The sequence below is a fragment of the Liolophura sinensis genome, chromosome 12, assembly GCF_032854445.1.
Source record: "Liolophura sinensis isolate JHLJ2023 chromosome 12, CUHK_Ljap_v2, whole genome shotgun sequence".
Taxonomy (NCBI): Eukaryota; Metazoa; Mollusca; class Polyplacophora; order Chitonida; family Chitonidae; genus Liolophura; species Liolophura sinensis.
The window spans coordinates 4,271,979-4,288,295 of record NC_088306.1 but is presented as its reverse complement, the minus strand read 5'-3'; the positions used below and the strand labels follow the sequence as shown (position 1 = coordinate 4,288,295).

The 16,317-nt window shown below is 41.2% G+C and overlaps 1 protein-coding gene across 2 annotated transcripts; it reads right to left on the bottom strand.

The window, feature by feature from the left end:
• Positions 1-9,983: 9,983 nt before the first annotated feature.
• On the bottom strand, positions 9,984-15,373 carry LOC135479528 (zinc finger protein ZFP2-like). 2 transcript variants are annotated; one of them, XM_064759402.1, is made up of 3 exons: positions 14,927-15,373; positions 13,339-13,504; positions 9,984-11,527 (listed from the first exon to the last, which is right to left on the bottom strand). In XM_064759402.1, the coding sequence occupies exons 1-3, from the start codon at positions 15,329-15,331 to the stop codon at positions 10,122-10,124; spliced, it is 1,977 nt and encodes a 658-aa protein (XP_064615472.1). In that variant the 5' UTR covers positions 15,332-15,373; the 3' UTR covers positions 9,984-10,121. The 2 variants fall into 2 exon arrangements, with proteins under 2 accessions (XP_064615472.1, XP_064615473.1); XM_064759403.1 differs by having other exon boundaries at positions 13,351-13,504.
• Between the last annotated feature and the right edge of the window lie 944 nt (positions 15,374-16,317).

Below are 16,317 nucleotides of genomic sequence, written 5' to 3'. Positions count from 1 at the left end.
ACCGTGTCGCCAACGTTGAAGACAACCTTTTCTATGATACCCGCTGTGGGAGCTCGAATGACATACTGCAATAAAAATAAAAAGCCATTAGCTTGTTAAGTGTAAACTCTTGAACCGCCTGACAGCTAAGACATGATATCAATAATAACCAATGATATTTTCAACAGCACTATATATGTTTTAGAACAAAATGCTGACCCAACAGCTGTTTATTGAAGCAATTTTGGGGTGATATACGTGTAAACTTACTAGTGTGGTGTGCTTTTTTCTTCCAAAGTCCCGAATTCAACTACTTTGTTAGCAAACGGATATGTCCAGCGTGAGATCTATTGTGTACTATTGTATCAATGAAATTATATTCCACGAACCAATTCAGTAGAGATGAAAATGTGAATTGAACTGGAGTAAAGCAGATTTCAGTATCTAAAATATAACCAGATGTATCAATAAAACTTTCGGTGCTCCCAAACTTAAAAAAAAATAGGAAGAACTCGGCCAAAACCACATTGACGAAGTGTGTCAAATGCATTTATTGCGTGTCAGTGAGCCCAACTTTCTTCTTTCACCCTTAAGTATGTTTTAGCGCATTCCGACCAGCCGCTGAGAAAGTTAACTGCCATGAATTCATCAACTTGTCAACAGACGGGATTATAAGTGTTCCCAAAAGTAAGCATACCCCGACTAATGAGATGGTTATGACATACGTCGGCCTTGATTGTGTTTTCTTGAACGGCCGATGACAGACAACATGCAAATTGTTCATTTCAATGGCTGCGTGTAGAATCGCCTTTCTGTACACCGTTCATAGTTTGGCAATGATTGTGAGGATTAATCCATCTAGAACAAAAAAAAAACTTTGGCTCTGGCCTTCACCCTTCCTGAAAACCTCGCTAACTCAAACTTACATGTTTATTGCTGTGGGTAAATTACTTAAAATTACTTATGAATTACTTAAAAACACATATACTGGAATCCAAATCCTGACTATCATCGGCCACCTCTCACCAACTGAAGTTTTTATTTATTTCTAATATTTCGAGTTTCTTTTAAAGTCATACTAGAGACCTTTTCATTTAGGCCATATGTCAGGTACACGGCTGAGTGTACAGATAACGTTAAAAGCTTCTACTCTCTGCGTTCGTTTGTACCTACTGGCTGTATCCCAGGCAACTGCCAGCCTGAGGCTTGCACGGGAGACAATAAACAGACTGAGGTGATACGATAACACGACCTAGATTGCACGGTACATATGTGGGTCGGGAAACACTTAGGCCTACTGGGACAACCCGCACTGACATCACACACAGGCCGGTAACTCCTACCTCTATCCCTATACGTAAATATCACAGTTATACCCGTACTGTATGCCATTATTTAACAGTACTTAACATTATTTAACAGTACAGTATTAATAACATTCCACTGAACGACGCCCGTGCGGCGGTGTGTGCAGCTTCGCGCTCGTTCAAGGCAACACTTGTCTGCAACCAATGTCATGTGTAAATCTATGCCTCAGAGTATCTTGCCAAAGGTAGGTGATTTGCCTGGCAATTCGCATTCCTTCACCCCAAAAAATTGACCGCCAAGTATAAGTGTATAATTATTGAGTACGACGTTAAATAACAATCAATTAAATCAATAAACAAATACATACATACATATATACATACATACATTCATACATACATACATACATTGAGATCAACGTAAAACAAGAATCAGTGTCCCCGTCGTGAAAAGAAGTCTTTAATTACAAACACTTCCAAAAACCTGAATAGGTAGACTAACTCCGAGAAACGAAGTTTCCATAACGACTGCGAGTTTCGGCTTTTATTTATCCATCATTAGTGTTTTTCAAGACCAAAAAAAATCAAAGTCGAAATAGCAAACCGCCAATGTTTAATGTCACTAACATATGCTTCGCACACAAAGGAATTGGGTTGTATATTGATCTAAAAATAGAAAGTGAATGGCTACATCAACTTGACAAATTCTTCAGCATGGTTGAGAAACGATAAACAAGAGTTAATATTAGTCCTCAAAATATAAAATAGGTATAATTTAAGCTGCAACGAAAATCCAAGTCTCTCTGTGAACCCAAATGATTCCTATCCACACAAAAAAACTGGTGTGCCTTAAACGCTTGACTACCCAGTGTTCCCTAAAATTTGGGAGATCTCCGCATCCTGTTTTCCGGCAGCACGGGCTAATAGCTAAGAGGCTATCGGTAGAACACATGTTCTCCTTCAGTTGTAATTGACATGGTTTTCGTAAAATCAACAAAACAGATAAAGACCTGCCCCTGGAACTTTCTTGTGGGAAAGGTAGGATATTCTATCTGAAGAATGTACCTTCGCAAAATAGAACTTCCCCACGGACACAAACAACACGCGATGCCCATTGGAACAGCGATTAGCAAAATGTACAAGGGAGCTGTACGACCACCCCGGGGCATTTATCTAGAAGTGCCACCTCCACAAATTTAACCACTGCAAACTCCACGGCACTTGGTAGAGTGAATTAAGTTTGGGGCAAGGGAGGCAAAACCATCAACACTACTGCCATTAACAGAGGAATTCTCACAGACTTCCATCGATTTATTTTGGCGTTTTGTTTTATTATGCTCGAGTTGAAATGAGCGGGAGAGGGGCGAGAGACGGGGCAAATATATGTTATCGCCCTCCCACTTTTCAACCCAAAGCCAAACATATTACAGCAATACGCCAAAATAATTCAGAATTTGCCCTATTTCATGCTATGTTTTCAGCAAGCTAACAACTGAATAACGCTTTTATGAAACAATGCCTGCTTGTTTTCTAGTACAGATAACGTTTGTTAACCGTGCATGATTATGCTGGATAGGAATTCCTTTTTACAATCCAAGCCAGTGTGTTGCTAGGTACATCAGGACATTTTAATATAATAAAGGAATTATAGCAAAGAAGTAAACCCAGAGAAGCGACAACGGTGTGATAATTGGCAAAATGTCACATGCAACTGGTGAAATATGGCCTGTTGTCAATTTACCTCAGTTTGGGATTTATTCTAACTCTTCACGTAGATGCTTAAATAGTAGCAAATTACTCGCCTGGCTTAAGCAAAATTTGGAAGAAAAATCAGTGTTATTACTGCAATTTATAGGGCGTCACCAATTTTGGTGTAGAATTAATCCATAAACTAAGATATGGTTAGAACTTGTCGGTGTTTAACGCCATATTCGAGCATTTTTTATTTTTACGGTGGTCAGTTTTATGGTGGTAGTTTTATGGGTTTTGGGTAAACCATTGACTGACCAATTTTCCATGTTGTGACGTAACTGAAGGTTCACGCCAAATTCGTAGAAGAGAAAATGGTCTTGCTTCAGCGAATGTGCAAACGATCCGCGGAGCGTCGTCGACCGCTTGTCCTCGGGTTCCTACCACACTGAGAGGCGTTATCCTGTGAGTCAAGAGTTCTAGCAAGTCTCACCTCCACTTTCATGCCGACCATAAGAACCAGAGGGTTTCCCTGGTCCCTTGATCACCACCGAGCTTTGGTGACAGAGCCCCTCCCTTATCTCCCAGCCCGCGGCTCCACACAAGATCTCTGGGGTCGGACTTGTAGTAGTCACGATCCTATGGGAACGATACAGTTCATAAATCTCAACAATTCATTTTCAATTCACAAATTTTATCGGGAGCTGTATTTCAATGTCGGCCGTCCTACATCGGAAAGAATGGAATCATTAACACTCAAACTATTAATACAAGGGTTTGACCTTGTGCATGGCTGTATTCAGAAAATAAACAACTCCACAACGTCATTATCAACACAACAGGGAATCTACAGCATAAATCATTTAACACAAAATATGTATCTGAACATTTTCATTTAATAAGAAAGTAATTGTAAGTCATCTGGCTCTTTTTGTGTGAGTGTGTGGCGGGGAGGGGGTTGGGGGTCAGACCTTAATAAACTTTCAATGGCTTAAAATAATCAATTTTATGGCGCTGATTGTACTAAAAAATCTCCTTTTGAAAATCATTAAATTAGTTTTTTTCTGGATTGTAAATTACATCAAACGATATAGAATTCAATTAATCTTTGTTTATAACGAAAGACGAACACGCCCACCCATAGTAAACAGATGAGTGGCGTTTTCCGGATATGATAACGTAACCAGAAGGTCGAACTCCCTCCATTACGCAGACGAGTTTCACGCCACCGTCTGTCGTCTGCATGTTCCCACCACAGCTCGTAACGTTTCCCGACCGTTTTCCACAACGAATGAACCATCAGAGTTATTACGTCACCGAAACCGTTAATCCTGATAACAAAAGCAACGAAAATGAAATTAATCAAAAAGCATTCAGGCCACAACTGATTTGATTGATTGATGCTATTCTAACCAGTTTATTTATAATTAATTGGGCTTATTTAGTCCACAACGTTCTAAGCCAAATCAATTCGAATGTTTCTGTTTCATTTCACCACTTTATATATATTAATTACGTGTATTTAGCCTATTAATGTATTGAGGAATATCCCATTTTCCCTTTTAATTTTATCTAATAATCAATTACATTTTGCCCAGCATGGCAATATACAAAACAAAAGGTTGGGGATTTCAGTGCATTGTAACATCCTATAGTATAGACCTTTCTACATTAATGTATTCTAGAACGCCTTAATTGATGTGGAATTCCAAAAAGGCATACCAGGGTGGTCTTAAAAGGTTGGCGGGGGGGGGGGGGGGGGGGGGGGCGGGGGAGGTGTCAAAAAAATAGCATCAGTTTGTAAACTGTCAGTTTCTTACACGTCTGTTAACACGTCACTTTCTTTCACAAGTTGTTTTGTTCTTAATAAACACAAAAAGGTAAGCATATGATTCATCAACATGAAGGATTCAGAAAAAATAGGCCACATTTATTTTCTTTAAGAAAATGTTTTCCTTTCTACTACATAAAAGTTTATATTTACTTTATTTTTAGAACAAACGGTTGAAAAACCACCCATTCCTCCATCCTAACTTTTTATTTACTGCACCTCCATTTCTCTACGGGGTTACAGAAAAATTATGTCTATAAGGCTACTGTCCAGTTATGAGAAGATGATGGAAGGATCCCCGTAAAGAGTACAGAGCAAGATTCGCGACACTCAACACAGTCATGATAACGGCCGTGGAGAAGTTCATGGGAAGAACAATCCCGTCAGCAAGGTACGAGACTGTGCAGGTGTACAGTTCAAAATAAAGGGGGGATAGACCAGATAAAAAGAAAAAAGCAACAAGCAGATGTCACAGTGACATGAGCAAAGTCGGTTACCCTTAAATCAGAGAAAAAGAAAACTCGGTTGAATGGAACTTCAGCGTGACAAATGAGAGCCACCAACCAGGATGACGCTAAGCGACAGGGTCATCCACACGAAATGACGGGTTGTGTATCAGAAAAAAACACAACGTTTCGTCATGTAAGTCTACAGAGTTTGCAAAGTAGGAATGCGTTTACAAGATTTCGCTGAAGAGAAAAAAACAACCCATGAAAATCATGCGAAGATTTACTTCAATGCATGTTGCATAAAGACGGTGTAGGCAAATCCGCACATGTTATCCGCAGGCAACAAAACATGACAGTGGAATTGGCACGCGAGCACGTCGACTTTCCTCATGAGGATGCAAGAAACGACGACAGCATGTCACGGTGACTTGTTAAATCAATTACCTTTGGAAATAAAAAAAAACAAAGAACAAAAACTTAATGGAAATCTAATTTGCTGATATCTGTTAATATATATTTATTTATTTGATTGTTAATCTGAAACCATATCGCTCCGATTTACGAGTGGATGTTATGCACTGGAGGTCAAGGGAAAACCACCAGCGTTCAACGAGCTACTGACGGGCTGTCTGACGTGTGACCTACAGAAACTGACGGGCTATCTGACGTGTGACCTACAGAAACTGACGGGCTATCTGACGTGTGACGTACAGATACTGAAGGGCTATCTGACGTGTGATGTACAGATAGTGAAGGGCTATCTGACGTGTGACGTACAGATGCTGACGGGCTATCTGACGTGTGACGTACAGATATGCACACCTTATTGGTGAAAGATAACGAACGACAAGCGAGCGTCATCAACAGCTTCTTGTCACAAAGCCCCCTACCCCCACCCCCACCCTCAACAAACGTGGCAAAGAAGTAAACGGCAACTAACGGGGACACTGCAATCAAGATTTTAATCTTCTTTCTTCATTGCCCCATTCTGTATGCTCACAAATAACCTAACATGTATTCCTTTTCCCTCTGTATCTACAAACAAGTAACTTAACTATCCACCCTACCAGTGAGGACAAGTTATCCTCAAGTATCCCGTCTTGACGATTTGTGAACTAAGTGAAGACCTCTCTTGGAAGTTTGTGAACTATCCGGGACACATACGTGTCTTGGCAGTTTGTGAACTATCTGGGGACACATACCTGTCATAGTAGTTTGTGACCTTAGTGGGGACACACACCTGTTATGGCAGTTTGTGAACTTAGTGGGGACACACACCTGCCTTGGCAGTTTGTGAAGTAAGTGGGGACACACTCCTGTCATGGCAGTTTGTGAACAAAGTGGGGATACACACCTGTCATGGCAGTTTGTGAACAAAGTGGGGACACACACCTGTCATAGCAGTTTGTGAACAAAGTGGGAACACACACCTGCCTTGGCAGTTTGTGAACTAAGTGGGGACAAACACCTGTCATGGCAGTTTGTGAACTAAGTGGGGACACACTCCTGTCATGGCAGTTTGTGAACTAAGTGAGGATACACTCCTGACTTGGCAGTTTGTGAACTAAGTGGGGACACACTCCTGCCCTGGAACTTTTTAAACTTAGTGTGGACACACACCTGTCTTGAAAGTTTTTGAACTTAGTGGGGACACACACCTGTCTTGGAAGTGTGTAAACTAAGTAGGGATACATTCCTGTCTTGGAAGTTTGTGAATTAAGTGGGGACACACTCCTGCCATGGCAGTTTGTGAACAAAGTGGGGACACACTCCTGTCATGGCAGTTTGTGAACTAAGTGGGGACAAACACCTGTCATGGCAGTTTGTGAACTAAGTGGGGACACACTCCTGTCATGGCAGTTTGTGAACAAAGTGAGGACACACTCCTGACTTGGCAGTTTGTGAACTAAGTGGGGACACACTCCTGCCTTGGAACTTTTTAAACTTAGTGTGGACACACACCTGTCTTGGAAGTTTTTGAACTAAGTGGGGACACACACCTGTCTTGGAAGTGTGTAAACTAAGTGGGGATACATTCCTGTCTTGGAAGTTTGTGAATTAAGTGGGGACACACTCCTGTCTTGGCAGTTTGTGAACAAAGTGGGGACACACAGCTGTCATGGCAGTTTGTGAACAAAGTGGGAAAACACACCTGTTATGGCAGTTTGTGAACTAAGTGGGGACACACACCTGTTATGGCAGTTTGTAAACTAGATGGGGACACACACCTGTCTTGGAAGTTTTTGAACTAGGTGGGGACACACACCTGTCTTGGAAGTGTGTAAACTAAGTGGGGATACATTCCTGTCTTGGAAGTTTGTGAATTAAGTGGGGACACACTCCTGCCATGGCAGTTTGTGAACAAAGTGGGGACACACATCTGTCATGGTAGAATGTGAATTAAGTGGGGGCACACACCTGTTATGGACGTTTGTGAACTAGATGGGGACACACAGCTGTCATGGCAGTTTTTGAACTAGGCGGGGACACACACCTGTCTTGGAAGTGTGTAAACTAAGTGGGGATACATTCCTGTCTTGGAAGTTTGTGAATTAAGTGGGGACACACTCCTGCCATGGCAGTTTGTGAACAAAGTGGGGACACACATCTGTCATGGTAGAATGTGAACTAAGTGGGGACACACACCTGTTATGGCAGTTTGTGAACTAGATGGGGACACACACCTGTCATCGCAGTTTTTGAACTAGGTGGGGACACACCTGTCATGGCAGTTTGTGAACTAAGTGGGGACACACGCCTGTCTTGGAAGACTGTGAATTAAGTGAGGATACACACCTCTCATGGCAGTTTGTGAACTAAGTGAGGATACACATCTGTCATGGGCAGTTTGTGAACTAAGTGGGGACACACACGTCATAGTAGTTTTAGTGGGGACACACGCCTGTCATAGCAGTTTGTGAACTAAGTGGGGACACACACCTGTCTTGGCAGTTTATGAACTAAGCACTGACAGACACCTGTCCTGGTAGTTTGTGAACTTAGTGGGGACACACACCTGTCTTGGTAGTTTGTGAACTTAGTGGGGACACACGCCTGTCCTGGTAGTTTGTGGGCTTAGTGGGGACACACACCTGTCATGGCAGTTTGTGAACTTAGTGGGGACACACACCTGTATTGGTAGTTTGTGAGCTTAGTGGGGACACACACCTGTCTTGGCAGTTTATGAACTAAGGAGCGACAGACACCTGTCCTGGTAGTTTGTGAACTTAGTGGGGACACACACCTGTCTTGGTAGTTTGTGAACTTAGTGGGGACACACACCTGTCCTGGTAGTTTGTGAACTTAGTGGGGACACACACCTCTCTTGGTAGTTTGTGAACTTAATGGAGACACACTCCTGTCATGGCAGTTTGTGAACTAAGTGGGGATACACATCAGTTGTGACACACTCATCTGTTTACAATTTATGAACTCAGCGGGGACACATTCCTTCCAGTATTTCGTTTACTAAGATACGACACAATCCCGTCAGTGTTTTGTTAATTAAGTGGGAACCCACACTCATACATTTATGTTTTGTGAACATAGTGGGACACATTCCTCAGGCAGTTTTGTGAATTAACTACCCATATGAAAATTTAAGCTTCTCACTGGTTACCCACAAACTTCCCCGCCAGCTAAAGTGTTATACAAGCTAAAGTGTTAGCTGGCCACAAGCTGTCCCTAAGATCCCATTTGAAACATATTTATATATCATTTATTATTATTACATAATTCAGAGACTGTGGTTTATGATATCACACTGGAAATTTTATTACGTTACACAGTGATATTACATTCCATGGGCATTTTCTTTACGATACACGTTGATATTACATGGACATTACACTGTGTTACACTGTGGATGTTACACAAAATTAATATGGGGTAAAAATATTAACGAGCCAATATGGTTTACCTCTACCATCCTCCGAGTCGTGCGCTATGATGTAATGGGGAAATTATACAGGAAAAAAGACTTCTTAAAAAAGACCTCTTTGTACTGTATCACCTTTGTATGACTAAGGCCTTCTCATCAGGTGGCTAAATGACACGGCACAGGCAGATTTTTCTTAGAGCTTAGACATTACAATAGGCATGTTCATGTAAATAGACAAAGTGTCAAAACCTGAAGATGTTAAAGGTAAAGAAAGCACTAATGTGAAGTACATGTTAGATGAAAGGTGACATATGAAACTAACTAGTTCAAGCGAAAGATAGGTATGTCACGCAAATGATACCCTCTGGGTCACTACAACCCACCACAAAGTTTGATGTTTTAAAGCATTTTACTCACAAAAAACTACACCCATCTATTTTCTTGGGCAGCAGTTAATAGTTCTGACTCTGATACATACTTCATATCAGTGGGGGTTTTTTTTTGCCTCCTAAGAACCTCCACCTTTAAAAGTGTGAGCAGTTCATGCACTACTGAGAGCCTGAACCACCTACTGCAGACAGCCATATAATTTTGGCTACACCAACCTATAAGGCTAAGCATGAAGCATGGCAGGACTCAAAATAGTTGGTTGGCAATTGGTCCAACAACATCATTGCTTAATCTGTCCTGAACTGAAGAAATCATTCATTGATTTATTTGATTGGTGTTTCACGCCGTACTCAAGAATATTGAACTTATACGACGACGGCCAGCATTATGGTGGGAGGAAACCGGGCAAAGCCCTGGGGGAAACCCACGCCCATCCGCAGGTAGCTGACAGACCTTCCCACAAATGGCTGGAAAGGAAGCCAGCATGAGCTGGACTTCAACTCACGGCGACTGCACTGAACTGAACAAGTCTGCACATTAATGTCATTACTGTTATCATTAACCTCTCAATACATTAAAGCTCTGAATCCTGTAACTCAGCTCCTGATCGCTCTTCTTGACTTAGTCACTCTACTCTTCATTACAGATGTAACCACACAGGCTTCACCAGATTGGTTTCTCTCTCCTGATAGTCTAAATGGTTTCTCTCTTGCATGAGTCCTAATATGGCGAAGAAGATTCACCTTTGAACTACATCTGTAATCACACCAGGTACATTTGAAAAGTTGTTTTCCTTTGTGTACTCTGACATGTTTCGATACATTCGTCTTTGAAGTATATTTGCAACCACACAGGCTATATTTGAAATGTTTCTCTCCTGTGTGAGTTCTTTTATGTAGAAATAGATTTGCCCTTGTAAAACATATGTGCTCACACCAAGCACATTTGAAAAGTTTCTTTGCTGTGTGAGTTCGCAGATGAGCCCACAGATTCGTCCTTCGACTACATCTGTAATCACACCAGGTACATTTGAAAGGTTTCTCCCTTGTGTGAGTTCTGATATGTCTAGTCAGATCACCTCTTTGAATACATTTGTAATCACACCAGACGCATTTGAAAGGTTTGACTCCTGTATGAATTCTCAGATGTTTGTTTAGTTCACATTTCTGACTACAGCTGTAATCACATCTGGTACATTTGAAAGGTTTCACTCCTGTATGAATTCTCAGATGTTTGTTTAGTTCACATTTCTGACTACAGCTGTAATCACATCTTGTACATTTGAAAGGTTTGACTCCTGTATGAATTCTCAGATGTTTGTTTAGTTCACATTTCTGACTACAGCTGTAATCACATCTTGTACATTTGAAAGGTTTGACTCCTGTATGAATTCTCAGATGTTTGTTTAGTTCACATTTCTGACTACAGCTGTAATCACATCTTGTACATTTGAAAGGTTTCACTCCTGTATGAATTCTCAGATGTTTGTTTAGTTCACATTTCTGACTACAGCTGTAATCACATCTGGTACATTTGAATGGTTTCTCTGTAATATGGCCTTGTTCATGATCACATAACCTATTCTCTCTACTCTGTGCACTACGACAAGATTCCTGGGTCAAATCTCTACTGTCTTCCCCACTTGAGGAAGAGTGTGATGTTACCATAAACTTGTCAATAATGCAGCCATTCTCGTCAGTTATAATCAGAGTTTCCTGCTCACATGTCATGGAAGAACAAGAAAAGTTTTGTGAGAAATTCTGGAGCTCTGGACGCAGATCACAGCCATTCTCAACAGCTGTAAATAATGGTTCTTCCTTTATTCTTGTCACTGGAGAGCAAGGAGGGCTATGTGAGGAAATTTGGAGCACTGGAGGCTGAGTACAGTTGTTCCCGTCAGATGTAAATAATGGTACCTTTTGACACATCATGGGAAAACAAGGATAGCACTGTGGTGAATTCTGGAGCTCTGGATGCTGATCAGATGAACTAACAAACTTCACTGTAATGAAAAAAAAAACAACTTATCTAAAGTGTACAACAATAATATGAAGACTATTAATGCATTTTCTGTTTTGTCTCTTTTGTCATGTGCATATGCTCTAATTCTTCAACCTATTCTCATGTCTACAAGGTGTTTATTTAAGCATATTCTGAGAGCATTAGTCTGTGTAGACTGACAAAATTAAATTTCTTATGAAGCCCTGAAATTGGACAATCTAACCAATGTAGTTTTGATTCCAAAATCAAATGAAAAGGTGTATAAGTCACACTGAACGTTGCTCTTGTATGTGTAAAGAGGTTGAGGAATTAAGGTAAATGTCATCAAGTCTCAATCTCGTAACAACACCTTAAATCTTCTTTTTTTTCCAAACATCATTTTACTGGAAAAGTAGAGAAAATCAAAGATCACAAAGCTGGAGTGCAAACCTCTACCTGAAAACAAACCTCCTCCAGAGCTGTACATACCTGTACAACTCCCCTACCACAAACAAACCTCTACCAGAGCTGTACATACCTGTACAACTCCCCTACCACAAGCAAACCTCCACCAGAGCTGTACACACATGCACAACCCCCCTACCACAAACAAACCTCCACCAGAGCTGTACATACATATACAACTCCCCTACCACAAACAAACCTCCACCAGAGCTGTACATACATGTACAACACCCCTACCACAAACAAACCTTCACCAGAGCTGTACATACCTGTACAACTCCCCTACCACAAACAAACCTTCACCAGAGCTACACATACATGTACAACTACCCTACTACAAACAAACCTCCACCAGAGCTGTACATACATGCACAACTCCCCTACAACAAACAAACCTTCACCAGAGCTGTACATACCTGTACAACTCCCCTACCACAAACAAACCTTCACCAAAGCTGTACATACCTGTACAACTCCCCTACCACAAACAAACCTTCACCAGAGCTATACATACATGTACAACTACCCTACCACAAACAAACCTTCACCAGAGCTGTACATACCTGTACAACTCCCCTACCACAAACAAACCTTCACCAGAGCTGTACATACCTGTACAACTCCCCTACTACAAACAAACCTCCACCAGAGCTGTACATACATGCACAACTCCCCTACAACAAACAAACATCCACCAGAGCTGTACACACATGTTCAACTCCCCTACCACAAACAAACCTTCACCAGAGCTGTACATACATGCACAACTCCCCTACCACAAACAAACCTCCACCAGAGCTGTACACACATGTACAACTCCCCTACCACAAACAAATCTTCACCAGAGCTGTACACACATGTACAACTCCCCTGCCACAAACAAACCTCCACCAGAGCTGTACACACACGTACAACTCCCCTACCACAAACAAACCTTCACCAGAGCTGTACATACATGCACAACTCCCCTACAACAAACAAACCTTCACCAGAACTGTACATACATGTGCAACTCCCGTACCACAAATAAGGGGACAATACTCTCCATTTTGTGTCCTATCCTGCAATGGTCATGAACCATTTAAAAACTTCCTGGATTAAGATCCATTTGTGGATTACCCCAAAATGTATAAAAGCTGTGCCAAGTTGACCCCATTTCATTTAGATTCATCCATAAGCGTTTATGTAAAACTGTTGATGGATGAATGAACAAGCAAACAGACAAATGCCTCATATAACATAATGCACGAATATTGATCATGTATTTGTTTCATTATAAATTTAAAAAATTTTAAAATTTAAAACGATTTCATTCAGAATAGCACTTCTTTCTAAATGCTAACATGAAATATGAATTTTCAAAAGCACCTAGCTGCCAACCTTCAGGTCTTCTGGAGTAATACTGAAGCATGGTCTCCCTTTCCTCTTGTAGCATCTCGTCTTGGTTGAGTTTTACCTCAGCTATATTCTTCTCAGGTAAACATGTCATTATGCTGGCTTTCGAAACTCTGCTCCGCGTTGCTTTCTTCTTTGACTGTAAACAAAGAAGTCATGTCTATAATTTCCCAAAACTGACACATACATGTATGGCATTTAAAAGTATGACTGTGACTGTCTAGGGTAACATCACAGAAATGTCAAACACCCTCCAGTAGGACCTTGATGTCATTATTCTGACATTAAACGTTTCTTTCCCAGCTTATCATTACGACATAACAAAAAAAGACAAGACAACGTTACAGTGGAAACTAATACATTATAACATTTTAGACATTGTGTCACAACTATTTTTTGACACTGCTTCACACCAGTGGCACCTCAATATGCCGCCTTCTCATTTCTCTGACAAGTGCTGCATATAGAAGTTAAATGACACTGATCTGTGATGGAAATTACTCATTTGGGAGTCTCAGGCTGAATTAGCTGTTCCAAATTTAAACACAATTCCTAATATATTTATTTATTCGATTGATGTTTTATGTCGTACTCAAGAATACATCACTTATATGACAGTAGCCAGCATTATGGTGGGAGGAAAGTGAGGGAAACCTACGATGATTCGCAGGTTTTTATCAGACCTTCCTATTAGGCCTTCTGTCAGAGAGGAAGGCAGCATGAGCCGGGCTTGAACTGACAATGACCGGATAGGTTAGTAGTCATTGTGCGCTGCAGGCATGCTAAGCACCTCAGCCAGGTTAGTCGGGTCAACAACGCCATTAACAGCTACGGTACTGTAAAATCACTTCTTTTAGCTGCATTAGTTAGCAAAAGCCCCTACTCTGTGTCACCCAAAGCTGCATGAACTCACGAGACTTATGATGGTGTATTATTTAGACTCAGCTTTCCAGATAGTCTGATTATTTCTTTACACTTACATGTATATATGATGTTTTTTTTTTTTTTGTTTTTTTTTTGTGTGTGTGTTTTCATCATGGTTTACTAGTCAAAGACATATGGAGTATATGCTTTAACATGAAGTGGCCATTATATTTTAGCCCAGGTTGGGTCGAACACAAGACTTCCAACTTCCTAGGGTGTCTTCAAGAATAACTCCAGCAGTTACACGTAAGATATATTTTATCAGGAACTCAGGTGAATTTTTGTGATACCTGAAGCTGTAAGTGATCTCGAGCAGTTTCATGTGGAAAAGTTAGACAAATACACACCCAAAGATTAGAAATGAGCTGAACCCTGGACAGTTAAAAAAGTTTCTGACGTTGTACTACGTCTAGCATTGACATAGATAGCCACGTGTATTTGTTTATCACACGGAAAAACTGGTTTGCGCGTGCGCACACATACCACTCGAAATCGATTAACATCTATCTGGCTTATGATTTGTGGGAATGAAAAAAGCAAGCATCGGCACTTTGTCTTGTCGCAAAGCAACCATTCTATATTTCTAATATGGGAGGAGGGGTGGGGATGGGGTGTTTATTTTTACGCGATTGTTTACCTGTCTATTTCTGTTTGTCTCCCCGACTTCGACTCCCATAACTGACTGTAACATGACAGGCTCTGGCATGACTCGATGTCCAGTTTCCGTGTTAGCAACAGAACACAGTTTTTCCCAGGGTTTCGAACAAAACATTGTCGGCACGGCATCAGGTTTTAAACGGTTCTGTGCTCCAGAATACCCAAATCTGGCCATATGTGCCGCTCTTCGCTCGTAACAGTCATCCGTGAAGTGATCGGAGCATATTCTGCTGTGAGCATTTGGGTGAAAGGCAGAAAAGTTCGCCCGATTGGTTCGTTGAATCCATTCGTTTCTAATTTGTGCATCTCTCGGGAATTTGAAGAAGCTGACACCAGAATCTTTCTTACTCTTGTTTCTACAGCCAAAAACCGCACATCCCACCATGACGAGAGAGAAATATCTTTCAGATCTGCTCGTTGGCTTACAGAAAAATCTCTGCATAAAACAAAATGGCGGTCAGCAATCTATGTATAGGTCGGGCTCTTGGCTTGTTGCCATAAAAACTCCGATTCGCATTTGACGTTGACGTCATCCTCGGAAACCTCACAGAAAATAGGCGAATGCATAAACAGGCATTGAAATGCACCTCAGCAGGCTATTTCCAGACTATAATGTGAACAAGGCAAAGCCTGAGATCGAACATAGTGTGTAGGCCTACATACACATCTATAAATGTTCTAGGCAAATTAATAACTAAACATTATCTACATTTACAGCAGCTGAAAACACGGAATTTGTCAAATATGTTCTTGTGTTGTTGCATGTGGTGCATTTTCTTTAATTCGTGTGTTCTTTAAACGTTGTCTGCCAGGCTATTATCAGGGAAGAGTCGTTCGCTTATAATTGGCTGTTCCGTTAGTTTCACAGCCTCCTACAGCAAAGATAATTAAAATGCGACCGACAGGGGAAAAAATAATAATTTGAGAAGTCATTTATTCATTTTTTTTTAGTTTTTTGATTGATGCTTTTTACGTCGTACTCAAGAATATTTGCCTTTATAGGCCTACGACGGCGGCCAGCAGTATGGTGGGAGGAAACCAGGCCTAACCTGGCCGGGGGAAACCTATACGATCATACACGGGTTGCCGGAGAGGAAGAGAAGTCATTGAAATGTGATGAGCTAGATTTGTGGTAAATGTATGACATGTATGGTATAAACCTAGTGAAAACATAGATCCTTTGCTTTGAAATAACGAAGCCTCCGTGGCTCAGTTTGTTAGCGCCCAAGTGCAGCGTAATGATCCAGGAGTCTCTCACCAATGCGGTCGCTGTGAGTTCAAGTCCAGATCATGCTGACTTCCTCTCCAGTCGTACGTAGGAAAGCCTTCTAGCAACCTGAGGTTGCAGCCTCTAACCAATGCGGTTGTTGT